Source organism: Pan paniscus, chromosome 16 (assembly GCF_029289425.2).
Source record: "Pan paniscus chromosome 16, NHGRI_mPanPan1-v2.0_pri, whole genome shotgun sequence".
Classification (NCBI taxonomy): Eukaryota; Metazoa; Chordata; class Mammalia; order Primates; family Hominidae; genus Pan; species Pan paniscus.
The window spans coordinates 33451988-33467060 of NC_073265.2; the positions used below are offsets into that span (position 1 = coordinate 33451988).

The window sequence follows — 15073 nt, forward strand, 5'->3', positions numbered from 1 at the left end:
AGGACCCAGGCCGACAGTTTTGTCTGTCACATCTGAGCCAGAAGCCTCCTCCTCTGTTTTCCTGCTGCAAAGGCGAAGGATCAGGTGAGACCCCTCTGGGTCCAGCTCAATTTGCTTCTCCACAAAGAGCAGCTTCCGGCGATGAGCGCAGGATCCTCCTGGCTGATGAACTAAACACGGGAGCATTGTCAATGTTTTCAATCTCTGACTTTTTCATAAGGGAGGAGAGAGGGCTGTGACTGCATTCCCGGGAAAGACTACTACTCCTGACGTGCACACAGCAGTAGCGAAGGAACATGAGCAAGAGGTTGTAAAAATGCCTTCAAAAATACCAGGTTCTGAAAGAAATGCTGTTGAGCATTACCGTATTGTTGGCGTTTTTCGTAAGTCGCCGATTCTTCCTGGCCACTTCCAAGCCCCAAATCGCTGGGACTTGTTGCTAAATCTTTACCTCACGTCCCCTAGAACCGCCCAACACAATAAAATTTGGGGATCGAAAGGCGGGAGGGGGCCTAAATCTCTAAAACCCAGAGGACTGGGCTTCCTTCAATAGGCCACTCCGCATGGGCTGCGCGTTCAGTTCTACCTTCTGAAAGCTCTGACTCACAAATGGGGGGGGGGGAGGAATTATGACATAAACCATTATCCTTCCAACCCAAGAAAGATAAGAAAAGCCAGCCATACGTCCTTGCCCGGCCAGAGAGCCAAAGCCTGCGCCCCCGACGGGGCGGCCGGGCTAGGAGCCTAACGCCCTACCCGCCTCCCTCCGGGCGCCCCGGAAAGGTGCACCTTACTCGGGCGGGCTCGAGGAACCAGGACGGGGCGCCCTCACCCAGGGAGAGCAGGGGAGGACTTAGGGGTGTGGGACGCGGAGACTCGCCCCGCGGCGGCGGTGACACACCGGGTGCCAGGGCTCCGGCAGGGGCTCCCGAGAAGACGCCCTGCACTAGGGCGGTCCGCCGCAACCAGGAACGGACAAAGCACGGCGCTGGGGCTGGGGCGACCCCTGGGCGGCGGCCGCCGCCGGCCAAGTTGACCAGACTTGGGGGACAAGGGGGTCCCGCGGGCGGGGCGGCGCGGCGCTGACCTGGATGGTGCAGGTGTACTCGCTGTCGTCCAGCAGCCGCACGGTGCAGCTGTACTCGCGCTCCAGGCTCCTGCTGCTGCCGCTCATCAACCTGCTCAGCATCTTCCCGCCCGCCCGCCCGGGAGCGACGCGGCGGCGCTGCGGACCCTGGACCAGGCGTCCCTCAGCCCGGCAGCTCCGCACCGACCCCAGGCACCTGCACCATCACCCCGGCCCCGTCGCTGCCGTTGCCTCCTGCTGGCCTCGTTCCTCCTCCTTATCCTCCTCCTTCCCTCAGCCGCCACCGCCTCCCCCCAGCCCAGATCAAGCGCCGGGCTCTGTCTCCTCGGCGCCCCAATGCCCGTGCCCAGCTCGCGGGGCGGGGCCTCAACTGGAGAGGGCCAATGGGGGTCAGCGCGGCGGAACCGAGTGGCAGACCGAAAAGCCAATCGAGATAGAGTACTGGGATGATGGGCGGGATAAAGAAGCAATCACAGAAAAGCAGTCGGACCTAGTCAAGCCGGAGCAGCCCTCTAGCGTCCCAAACGAGGGGTTCCTCTCCGCCCCGTGGTTCCTATGGATGCTGTTTCCCCTCCCCCGGGCCAGGTGTGAGCACCCAACTGGATTGATGTCTGCCGCCTGAAATACACTTGATCTGCGTTTCCGAAGCCAAGCCCCGCACCCTGCAACACCGCGGTTCCCGCCCTCTTGGGAGCCGGAGCGAGGAGGCGGCAGGGTGCTGGATCACAGTCCCTGCACCTGCAGAATGCGGGTACCTCTCGCTCCAGATAGGGCGACTGCCCCCGACTTGTGCTGTACCCTAAGTTGGCCCGTCTGGCCTCTGTGCTCCAGCCCTCTTATTTTGGGAAACAGGAGCTACTTAAATAAAAGCTAAAGGGACCTCAGAGGTTCTGAAGTACCCGGGTTTAATCCCCTAAAAAACCCTCCACTCTAACACCCTTTGCCTCCTTCTTTTTATTTCAGAAGACAAAAGGAGACTGCTGCTTCAGCTGGTAGGGAGCAGAGGAAGCAATGAATCTTCTCCTTGCACTTTTAGAACTGGAAATTATGTCTTCAGACTTTCTCAATAGAACAACATAGTATGTCAGGAGGTATACATCACAAAGAATTGTCTCCTTCTCTTTGTCACCCCAAATTTACAGACTTCAAGGTTTTTTACCAGAACTTCAATAAGAGATATTCTCCCTCAAAGATTTTTGACGTGAGGAAATGTTATAAAATAATTATGTCGGCCGGGCGCAGGGGCTCACGCCTGTAATCCCAGCACTTTGGGAGGCCGAGGCGGGCGGATCACCTGATGTCAGGAGTTCGAAACCAGCCTGACCAACATGGTGAATCCCCGTCTCTACTAAAAATACAAAAAAATTAGCCGTGCATGGTAGCACGCACCTGTAATCCCAGCTACTCGGGAGGCTGAGGCAGGAGAATCGCTTGAACCCAGGAGGCAGAGGTTGCAGTGAACCAAGATCATGGCCATTGCACTCCAGCCTGGGGGACAAGAGCAAGCCACCGTCTCAAAAAAAATAATAATAATCGTGTCAACATAGAACATTAATGCTGTAATAAATATATTAATTTAAAATAATGAAATAGGCATAATTTCCTATTACTTTCATTTGCACTGTTCTTGTTTATAGGTATAATGTGTAACAAAAATGAAACTACATTAGCCTAGAAAACTATACCGCCTTTAAAGTATGCTTCTTCCCTAGTGTCTTTGGATTCCAATATTTTTCCCAATTTTTTTTTTTTTTTTTTTTTGCACGGGGAGATTCATTCTCATTCATTCTCTCTCTCTCTCTTTCTCTCTCTATCTCTTCCTCCCCCTCTCCCTCCCCCTTTTTCTTTCTATCACCTTAGTAACCTGGACTGCTCTTAATTGGTTGCATTCTCCTTTGTGGCATTTAATAGCCATAGGAGCAGGATTCTCTTTTCAGTGCAATTCGGATGGAGTTAGTTATGAGTCTAGAACTAGTAAGTCAAGTGTTCCAGGCATAAAACCAGGCATGCGCTCCACTACTTTGTAGCTTCAGCAGGTAGTCTGATGCCTGAAACATAATAGGTATTCAATAAGTGTTGAACTGAATACAAAAATTAGCCGGGTGTGGTGGCATGCGCCCATGGTCCCAGCTACTGGGGAGGCTGAGGCAGGAGAATCGCTGGAACCCGGGAGGTAGAGATTGCAGTGAGCTGAGATTGTGCCACTGCACTCCAGCCTGGGCAACAGAGCAAGACTCGGTCTAAAAAAAAAAAAAATTGATGAACTGAAGTAAATGGAATTGACAGGTATTCTACAGCACTTAAATCCCAGAGGAAGAAGACCTGTGAAGAAACTCAAAATTTCAGGAAGATCTTGGAGACAAGTAAAATTATTAATATGCCAAAGTGATATTCTACAAAGCTCAGCTTTGTTATGTAGCTGTAAGAAGATAATGAAATATTTCAGGCTGGGTGGGGTGGCTCACACCTGTAATCCCAGTACTTTAGGAGGCCGAGGTGGGTGGATCACGAGGTCAGGAGTTCAAGACCAGCCTGGCCATCATGGTGAAACCCTGTCTCTACTGAAAATACAAAAATGAGCCGGGCATGGTGGCGTGTGTCTGTAGTCTCAGCTACTCAGGAGGCTGAGGCAGGAGATTTGCTTGAACCTGGGAGGCGAAGGTTGCAGTGAGCTGAGATTGGGCCACTGCACTCCAGCCTGGGAGACAGCGAGACTCCATCTCAAAAAAAAAAAAAAAAAGAAAGGGAAAAAAATTCAAACTGAAAGAGCTTTTGTTGAAGGCAAAAGTTACTGTTTGTTATAGAATCAACAAGAGCAAGAAAAAATGTCCAAGCTAGAGGAAGTCCATTAGTGTGATGGTAGGAAAGTGTTTTTAACAGGTTATCCAAATAAGAAGCTGTTAGAATGAAAAGGCAAAGCACTATGAATCCAGAAAAGCTCTAAGGAACTGAATGCAGTCTTTTTTCTAAGTGTGGCCATAGTTGCAATCAACAGAGGTGAGACTGTATTTCCTATGTCAATGTGTTAAGTAGCATCCTTGCTCAGTCTGAGAAAATCATGTCTGAGGCTGGGTGCAGTGGCCCATGCCTATAATCCCAACATTTGGGAAGCCAAGGCAGGCAGATCGCTTGAGCTCAGGATTTCAAGACCCACCTAGGCAACATGGTGAAACCCCATAGCTACAATAATAATAATAATACAAAGATTAGCTGGGTGTGGTGGCACACACCTGTAGTCCCAGCTGCTGGGGAGGCTGAGGTGGGAGGATTGCTTGAGCCTAGGGGGAGGGGAAGGTTGCTGTGAGCCAAGATCACACCACTGCACTCCAGCCTGGGCAACAGAGCCAGATCCTGTCTCAAAAAAAGAAAAAAGTAATTTAAAAAATCACATCTGCTTAGATGCTCACCTCACCGAAAGACCAGTTAGATATTCATTCATGCTTAGGTGTAATATCCAGAGAGAACTTCAAACTCTCCCTTCTTCTCTGATACAAAACACTTTGTGAGGAATACAGAGAATGAAAAAATAATGGAAGAAAAGCAAGAATCTAGATGTATGCCTCCACAACAAAGCTCATGAGAAGAAGCATAAGGAGAACTAGAAAGGAAGGGCTCATATAAAACCAAACTGAATTTTGGGAGACTGGGCAGAAGAATCAATTGAGCCAGGAGCTATGACTGCACCACTGCACTCCAGCCTGGACAACAGAGCAAGACCTTGTCTCCAAATAAAATAAAAAGTAAAACCAAACAGAAATATTTTGTTTATCTTTGTTTTCCTCAAATCTATTAACCAGGATGCCCAGAATGGAAAGGGCTTATTTAATAAAAGGCCTTATTTGCCCTTGAGAACCAGCGTGCCATAGCTTTCATGTGTCTTTAAGTATAAAGGAGGCCACATTTAAAAATAAGAATCCAAATTATAATGGCTCTGAACCCCCACCTTCCAAATTATCAGAATATCAGCCGTCTTTTGAATTTCTTTTCCTTCTCTACTACGAGGGAGTCCCCAGGGGAGGTACTATCCCCCGCGTATGCCTGAAAAAACTAAACAAAGCATTTCATGTCTCTGCTTCAGATATTCTATACCCTGCTGTTCTGGGACACTGGTTTCTCTCTTTAGCCAATGCAACCTTCACCATTTCTTTAGATTTTGGCAGGAAGGAGTACTGCCCTCTCTTCACCAAGACATGACAAACACAGGCCCTTCCCATCAAAGTTTCCCCCAACACAGCTAAGACCAAGCTCTAACTCCTAACAATATTTAGGAAAAAAAGAATAATCTGAAGTGTAACTTGGAAGTATGACATAGCTACTTTCAAAGCCTCATGGACTGTGGATTAGATACAGGCCTGGCCTTACTGTCAGGCTTCCATTCTGGTTCATGTGGCTGAAGATAGCTTCCCCTCTCCAGCAAGAGTTCCCCTGACTACGTCTTAGGCATTTACTCCCAATCACTGTGAAGAAAACAACTCTCCTTACCCAGGTTAGGGTCCACTTTCCAAGTCCCATTTTCTGTCCCAGGTGCTACCTCTTCCTAGAATGACTAACCATGGAAATATCCACTCTTCTGGAGGAAACCCCACCCTGCATGCCCAAGGGTATGACCTTGACCTCTGATTCAACAGGGCTGTCATATCAGAACACAATAGTCAACATCAGCATGTTTCTCACAAAGGTTGAATTATTCAGTCTTTACACGTGGGTCAAGGTAAAGCCTTGTCAAAGCCAGTCCTGTCCGTTTGCATAATTATTTCTCCAGCAGAGCAGTGAAAATCATGCCTGTCCTTGCTTTCCTATATTCATTAGGTCTCAGCTTCTGCTATCTAAAGAGCAGGGGCTCAAAAGGACATTCACATCTCCACAGAAATAATAATGCATTGACACATATATGCTCTAAATCCGCACAGAGGAAAGAAACAGATTTTCTGTTCTTCTCTTCTACATCAATGTCTGCAGAAGCAGTACTTCTGCTCCACACACAAAGATTTGCATATTCAAATGAAGCACTCTGCTTCTCAGTCTAAAGCATTTATATTCAGGTTAATTGTTGCTTTATAGTTTTCTAAGAGTAATACATGTCTACTTGTTTGAATATGAGTAACTAAACAATTCATGTAGTTTTCCCAGAGTAGTCTTCTCTTGAAGAAATGCTCTAGTTTTCCCATTTATCAGGACAGAAAACCACATACAGTTTAAGAGACAGTTTTTCTACCTAACCTTTAGACTTTTGGTTAGCCCCCATTACACTTAGAAGAGGTGGGTTTTTTTATATGGAAATATAAGCAGTATACACGCTTTTTAAAATTCCAAACTACAAACATTTATTGAGCGTATGTGTTAGGCACTGTGACAATGTTCTAGAATATGTAAGACATAGCCCAGATATGGGAAAAGGAAATAAGTCAAGAAGTGTATAAAGAAAAAAATTCGGGCCGGGCACGGTGGCTCACGCCTGTAATCCCAGCACTTTGGGAGGCCAAGGCGGGCGGATCACGAGGTCAGGAGATCGAGACCATCCTGGCTAACACGGTGAAACCCCGTCTCTACTAAAAATACAAAAAATTAGCCGGGCATGGTGGCGGGCGCCTGTGGTCCCAGCTACTCGGGAGGCTGAGGCAGGAGAATGGCGTGAACCCGGGAGGTGGAGCTTGCAGTGAGCCGAGATCGCGCCACTGCACTCCAGCCTGGGCGACAGAGCGAGACTCCGTCTCAAAAAAAAAAAAAAAAAAAAGAAAAAGAAAAAAATTCTTCACAATGTAAGAGAGAGTGTTAGATGTATGTAAATTAGCTATAATACAATACATGGAGCATGAGCAAAGTACTACAAGAGCACAACAAATGGTACAATTATGTAGGCTTAATTAGGAGAGACAGTGAAGCCTTACAGAGAAAGCATTTATGTTGGGCGTTGAGGACTACAGTAGGCTCTTGATTGTGAAGAAGGCAGAAAAGATGGATATGGGATGAGGAGTGACATTTAAGTAGAGGAAATTGTATAAGCAAAGACACAGAGGTCCAAATAAGCGTGAGTATAGCATGCTCTAGAAACTGCAAGTATCCCTGAATGGATAGCATGTGAGGTGCCTTGGCCAGAAAGAGATGGACTGAAGCCAAGTCATGTAGGACCTTGATTGCCATGGTTAGGAGTTTGAACTCTGTTGCATAGTCAATAGGCTGACATTGGAGGTTTTTAAATAGAGAAGTGACAAGATCAGATCTGTGTTTAAAAATGATAATTTTGATAGTGTAAAGGATTAAATTAAAGTATGAAGAAATTATTTGCTGGGGGAAAATGGATTCTGAAAACAATAGAATATCTTTAATGAAGCACCAGAAGCATTTATAACAGGTCTCTCAGATTTGGGTGACAGGCTTTATTATATTCTCCAATTACGGCTCATTTTTCTTATATTCCCAGCTAGTTTTCAGCCATTATTCTAGCAACAAACATAAATGAAACAAAGCAAATTAATTCATTTATTCAAAAAAAGTATTGGTGGTCTACTATGTGCAAGTCCCTATGCCATGTGCTGACAGAATTCAAAGATGAATAAAACATATCTCCAATCCTCATAGAACTTACAGTCTTATGCAACTGGAAAAATTACTTCAACATTTATTAAATCATCAGTTTATGTAGATTGATATTCAATACACATTGGTTAAAAAAAGATATAAAGGGGAAAGGCAGGAAATATATGAGAAATAGCCCAAAAAAATGTGAGCAAAGAAAATATATAAAGAAGAAATCAGAATAGCTCATATTTCTTGGCCAGGCACCATGGCTCACACTTGTAATCTCAGCACTTTGGGAGGCTGAGGCCGGTGGACTGCTTGAGACCAGGAGTTCAAGACGAGCCTGGCCAACACGGCAAAACCCCATCTCTACTAAAAATACAAGAATTAGCTAGGCGTGATGGTGCGCACCTGTAGTCCCAGCTACTTGGGAGGCTGAGGCAGGAGAATCACTTGAACCTGGAAGGTGGAGGTTGCAGTGAGCCGAAATCATGCCACTGCACTCCAGCATAGGTGAGAGAGTGAGACCCCATCTGGAAAAAAAAAAAAACAGAAAAAGTGTCAGTTGACCACTTGCTCTGTGAAATAAGATATTTAGTATTCGTATACTTCCTCCTACCTCCGTATTCCAACTCCCAATCTTGTGGTTTTTATTATTTCTATTTTGTCAGGGTTTATAATTTATAGATTTTGTCAGTCATACAAGAGGACTTCAAAAAATTTATGACAAAAGGGAATTAAAAGATAAACATAAAAATATAAACTTTCTCAATATAAGCTCCATCAAGTTCAAGGCACTTTTGTAAGTGATGATATCAGACATTTAGTCCATCCCTAAAGAACTGAGCATCTTGGGAATTTAACCATATCAATGCAGTCTTTTACATTAAAATGTGTGCCCTTTAAAGATTTTTTAATATTAGGAAACAAAAAGAAGTTAGAAGGATGGTAAGGTGGATGCCTAGTGATTTCCCATCAAAACTCACAAAATTGCCCTTGTCTGATGAGAGGAATGAGCAGCAGGAATATGTCATGGTGGAGGAGGAATCTCTGGTGAAGCTTTCCCAGGCTTTTTTTTTTTTTTTTTTCTAAAACTTTGACTAACTTTCTCAAAACACTCTCATAACAAGTAGATGTTATGGTTCTTTGGCCCTTCAGAAAATCAACAAGCAAAATGCCTTGAGAATCCCAAAAAAACTGTTGCCATGAGCTTTGCTCTTGACTGGTCCACTTTTGCTTGGACTGAACCGTTTCCACCTCTTGGTAGCCATTGCTTTGATTGTGTTTTTGTCTTCAGCACAATCTGGTAAAGCCATGGTAAACTGGTAGAGCCATGTTTCATTTTCTGATACAATTCTATGAAGAAATGCTTCAGGATCTTGATCCCACTTATTTAAAATTTCCTTTGAAAGCTCTGCTCTTGTCTTCAGTTGATCTGGATGCAATGGTTTTGGGACCCCTCAAGTGGAGAGTTTGCTCAAGTTTAATTTTTTAGTCAGAATTGTATAAACTGAATAAGTTGAGAGGTCTGCGGTGTTGGCTATTGTTTCTGCTGTTAATCATTTGTCCTCTTCAATTAGGGCATGAACAAGATTAATTTTTTTCCTCACAAATTGATGTGGATGGCCTGCCTCTGTGGGCTCCATTGTCAACATCATCGTGTCCCTTCTTAAAATGAGTTATCCATTTGCAAATTGCTGATTTCTTTGGGACATTTTCCCCATAAACTTTTCATAAAGCACCAATGATTTCACCATTCCTCCACTCAAGCTTCCACCATAAGTTTGATGTTTGTTCTTAGTTCAATTTTAGCAGAATTAATGTTGCTCTGATAGGAGCTCTTTTCAAACTGCTGTCTTATCCTTTTTAGTGCTTCAAACTAGATCCTGTTCAACATGTTATAAAAGTTATTATAAGCTTATTTTCTTGCAAGAAAGTTTTGAAATCAACGCATAGTTTTTTGGGGTTTTTGTTGCTGTTGTTGCTATTGTTTGTTGTTTTTTGAGACAGGGTCTTGTTCTGTTGCCCAGGCTGGAGTGCAGTGGTGCAAGCATGGCTCGCTGCAGCCTCAACCTCCTGGGCTCAAGTGATCCTCCCACCTCCGCCTCCCAAGTAGCTGGGACTACAGTGCATGTCACCACGCTCAGCTAATTTTTTAATTTTTTTTTTTTGTAGAGACGGTGGGGGGTCTCACTTTGTTGATCCAGGCTGGTCTTGAACTCTGGGCCTCAAGCAACCCTCCTACCTCAGCCTCCTGAGTAGCAAGGACTACAGGCTTCTAAAGAATAGAGGCAAGGTGAGGAGCCACACCTTACTGCACCAGAATATTCTGTTTCTTTTATTGTCTCCCCACGTTTATTGTTGAGACAGAGTCTCACTCCATCATCCAGGCTGGAGTACAGTGGCAGTCTTGGCTTACTGCAACCTCCGCCTCCTGGGCTCAAGCGAGTCTCATGCCTCAGCCTCCCTAGTAGCTGAGATTACAGGCGTGAGCCACCACACTTAGCTACTTTTTGTATTTTTAATAGATAGGGTTTCACCATGTTGGCCAGGCTGGTCTTGAACTCATGGCCTCATGTAATCTACCTGCTTAGGCCTCCCAAAGTGTTGGAATTACAAGCGTGAGGCATCCTGGCCTTTTTTTTTTTTTTTAACATTTCACTTATATGTAAGGTTTTCCCCTTTACCTTGTTGTAGCTGCTGTTTGAACTTTATCAATGTATTTTTGTTGTTCATTTCATTAGCTATTGGTGCACAGAAAAATCTGTGACTTTATCTAATTCTTCTATCCTTACTCAGAAGTTACTTAGCTGAGCTCAGCTGGGCTTGAAGCAGTTGCAAATCAAAGATATTTTCATAAAGAGGTTCAAACAGAGGAGAAAGGAAGAATAAACATTCCACAATGCACATGCTAATTATTCAGTAAATGTCTGCAGAATTAATTTCAAAGGTTCTCTGGACATAGTTCAATTAATTAAAATTGCAAATCATGATTACACCTTATCATTTCACTTTTTCCATTATAGTAACAAGGGAGCATTCACTATATGCCAGAGACTGTGGTGAGTACTTTACATATATTATCTAATTGAATTCTCATAATAGTGTGGTTAGATTGTGCTATTGTTATCATCCGCATTTTATAGATGAGGAACTTTCAGTGCAATGAGACTAAATAACTTGTTGAAAGAACACAGCTATCAAGAGGCAAGACCTGGACTCATATCCAAGTGTCTGGTGCCAAACACTGTGTTTTTAACAACTATATTATACAGCTTTCGTTTTCAGGAATTTAGTGGAAAGAGCGTTGAATGTGGAGTCACAAGTCCTGAATACAAGCCCCAGCTCTAACATTCTATGCCATGTAATCTTGGCAAGTCATTTAAATTCTGTTTCTCATTCATAAAATGGGGATTAGAATGCCTTCTCTGGTTGTTCTGAGAATCATAAGACTTTTGCTTAAAAATGGCAGGTTAAACACACGTATTTACCTCTGCTGTCACACCGAACCACTGAAGCAACAGTAAAGTGATGTCTAAAAGGCTTTAACCAGGCCAGGTGAGGTGGCTCATGCCTATAATCCTAGTACTATGGAAGGCTGAGGCAGGTGGATCCCTTGAGCTCAGGAGTTTGAGACCAGGCTGGGCAATGTGGCAAAACCACATTTCTACCAAAAATACAAAAATAAGCACCTGATGGTGCACGCCTGTAGTCCCAACTACTTGAGGGGCTGAGGCAGAAGGATCCCTTGAGACTGGGAGGTGGAGGTTGCAAAGAGCCAAGATCGTGCCACTGCACTCCAGCCTGGGTGAGAAAGTGAGACCCTGTCTCAAAAAAAAAGGAAGGAAGGGAGGGAGGGAAGGAGGGAGGGAGGGAAGGAAGGAAGGAAGGAAGGAAGGAAGGAGAAGGGAAGGGGAGGGGAGGGGAGGGAAGGGAAGGGAAGGGAAGGGAAGGGAAGGGAAGGGAAGGGAAGGGAAGGAAGGTAGGAAGGGAAGGAAGGAATAAGGCCGGGCGAGGTGTCTTACACATGTAATCCCAGCACTTTGGGAGGCCGAGGTGGGCGGATCACGAGGTCAGGAGATTGAGACCACCCTGGCCAACACGGTGAAACCCCATCTCTACTAAAAATACAAAAAATTAGCTGCACGTGGTGGCGGGCGCCTGTAGTCCCAGCTACTCTGGAGGCTAAGGCAGGACAATGGTGTGAACCCAAGATGTGGAGCTTGCAGTGAGCTGAGATCGCGCCACTGCACTCCAGCCTGGGTGACAGAGTGAGACTCTGTCTAAAAAAAAAAAAAAAAAAAGAAGAAGAAGAAATAAATAAAAGGCATAAACCTAAAAGACCAATTTAATGGAAAGAAGCCACAACAACAACATTTTGGAATCCAGAAAGCATATGGATGAGGAATAATTGACTGAGCAAACCCAAGAAAGCCGAATCCAAAACTAGCAGGGCAAAGCTGAGAAGCAACCTGATCTGCACTGTAGAATGCACAAAATATTTAGAAATTGATTTACCCAGTTCTTTTGGAAATGAAGGTAGAACTGAAAACAGGAGGATTGTTAGAAAGTCAATTTAAGAAGCAATTCCCTTCTCTGACTCTGTGCAGCCAAGAGACTTCTTTTCTTCACCCTATCAGAAAACTGAAGGGTAATTATCTGGAGAGACTAAAACAGAATTTCTGAACCAGAATGGGGTCGCCAGAAATTTAAGAAATATCTCTAACATAAAATATAGAGACTAAAACAAAAGGAAAACAGGCAACTTGGAGGACAGAAAAACTAAGTAGGAAAAAGAAAAATTTCAAAATGGAAATTATTGGTAAATATCCTAATAGAGATAGAAGATCTTGCATCCAGTAAATAAGTCTGGGATGCCATTTAGAAAAAGAGGGGGAAAAAGCATTCTGAGAATTAAAAATAACATGTGCAAATGTAAAATAAAATAGGATAGGTGAAAAATAAAACTAAATAGAAATAGAAATAGGGGGAGAGTGCCAGATACGGTGGCTCACGTCTGTAATCCCAGCCAGCACTTTGAGAGGCTAAGATGGGAGGATGGCTTGAACTCAGGAATTTGAAACCAGCCTGGGCAACATAGTGAGACCCTGTCTTTACAAAATAAAAATTTTTAAATTAGCCAGGTGTGGTGGGAGGTGCCTGTAGTCCCAACTACTCAGGAGGCTGAGGTGGGAGGATCACTTGAGCACAGGAGGTCAAGGCTGCAGTGAGCTGGGATCATGCCACTACACTCAAGCATGTGGGCGATAGAGCAAGATCCTGGATTTAAAAAAAAAAATGGGAAAAATGGAGGGCAAAAAATTATCAAAGGCATAATTCAAGAAAATTTCCCATAATTAAGGACATGAATTTCCAAATTTAGAGTGGGTACCAACTGTCCAGCACAATGGATAGAAACAAATCCACACCACAACATACTACTATGAAATGTTAGAACACTAGAAACAAAAGTAAGCCTCCAGAAAAGGAAAAAAAAGTTACAAACAGTATTAGAATTACATTGAACTTCTCAACAGCAACATTGGAATCAAGAAAATAGTAGAACAGCATTTACAGATTCTGAGGAAAATTATTTCCAATATAGAATTCTATACCCAAATACACTACTCTTGAGTAAAAAGACACTTTTAGACATGTATGAACTCAATATCTAATATCTTATACTCGTACATACCCTTCTTCAGGAAGCTTTTGAGGGATGGGCTCCCCAAAAATGTCAGAGCAAACAAAGATATAAGAAATAAGAGCTGGGCACTGTGGCTCACGCCTGTAATCCCAGCACTTTGGGAGGCCAAGGCGGGCAGATCATGAGGTCAGGAGATCGAGACCATCCTGGCTAACACTGTGAAACCCTGTCTCTACTAAAAATACAAAAAATTAGCCGGGCGTGGTGGCAGGCGCCTGTAGTCCCAGCTACTCCAGAGGCTGAGGCAGGAGAATGGCGTGAACCTGGGAGGTTGAGCTTGCAGTAAGCTGAGATCGCACCACTGCACTCCAGCCTGGGTGACAGTGAGACTCCGTCTCAAAAAAAAAAAAATAGAAATAAGAATACATAGTAGATTATGTATTATGTCACCTGTAATCCCAACACTTTGGGAGGAAAAAGTGGGAGGATCACTTGAGCTCGAAAGTTCAAGACCAGCAAGGGCAATATGGCAAAAACCCATCTCTACAAAAAATACAAAAATTATCTGGGTGTGGTGTGGTGCACACCTATAGTCCCAGCTACTCGGGAGGCTGAAGGGGAAGGATCACTTGAGCTGGGGAGCTCAAGGCTGCAGTGAGCCAAGATCACGCCACTGTACCGTACCCTAGGTGACAGAGCGAGACTCTGTCTCACAAAAATAAAATAAAATAAAAGATTGTGCTATGTCTTCAAATATTCACTGTCGTCTCTATTTCTACGTACCCTACTGGCATTAAACTTGACCACTGATGGTTTGAACAATAGAATGTAAGTGAAAACATGTATATTATTGACCTTTTCTTTCCCAAAAGACTGGCATGGCCCAGATGGAGCTTGCTCCTGGGTCCTGGGAAGAAGCCAACACGGAGTAGACGACGCAGCCAACCCACAGAGGATGTCTAATGAAAGTGAGAAATAAATCTTTTTTGTTGTAAGCTACTCATATTTTGGAGTCATTCCTGAAAAAAAAAGTATCAAAAGCTGACTAATACACATGGCATCCTGGAAACAGGATCTAACACAGAAAGAGGTAATGTAAATTCTCAGAATAATTGTGAGGTTTGATCCCAGAATAACAGCTGTGAAGCTAGTCTAGAAAATAATCAAGGTCGGAAGGGAGACAATCAGATGGCTCCCAGGTGTTTCCAAGAAGACGAAATTGATAGACTACCTAATATGCCCGACTATGTAGTAATGAGAAAAAATACACTTTTAGGGGAGAATTTGGTTATAAGTTAGTGATAATTATATTAAAACAAAGTAAGAGAAAAATAAAAACAAAGCTTGTATTAACTTTAGGAAAAACAAAAAGTTGTATAAGAAAGGAAAAGTAATCATAGCATGTGTATACGAATTTATGTAATCATAATAATATACTTATTACTAATTTAACTGACATAACTATATTGGGATAATGGATAGAAAAGTATGTGTGATTGGGGTATGCTGGGGGTTGGAGTAGTTGAAAGAAATAATATATCTTTCATAGATAACACCTACATTTTAAAAAATCAAGAAATAGCAGTATATGCTAGGCACAATGACTCATGTCTGTAATCCCAGCACTTTGGGAGGCCAAGGCAGGAGGATTGCTTGAGCTCAGGAGTTCAAGACCAGCCTGGGCAACATAGAAAGACCTTGTCTCTATTAAAAATAAAAATAAAAAAATTAGCCAGGTGTGGTGGTGTGTACCTGCAGTCCCAGGTACCTGGGAGGTTGAGGTAGGAGAATCACCTAAGCCTGGGAGGTTGAGGCAGCAG

At 43.9% G+C, this 15073-nt stretch overlaps 1 protein-coding gene across 9 annotated transcripts in view; it reads right to left on the reverse strand.

The window, feature by feature from the left end:
• FRMD5 (FERM domain containing 5) overlaps positions 1-15073 on the reverse strand; it is a 417439-nt gene that overhangs the window by 329490 nt on the left and 72876 nt on the right. For 2 of the 9 annotated variants that reach the window (XM_034938669.3, XM_034938668.3), the window contains exon 1: positions 1088-1422. In XM_034938669.3, coding sequence (XP_034794560.1) covers positions 1088-1189 — 102 coding nt within the window. In that variant the 5' untranslated portion in view covers positions 1190-1422. Of the gene's footprint in view, positions 1-1087; positions 1443-8017; positions 8140-15073 lie in introns of those variants that run through there. The other 7 variants (XM_063596611.1, XM_003814960.6, XM_008967837.5 and 4 more) reach the window with 7 other exon arrangements.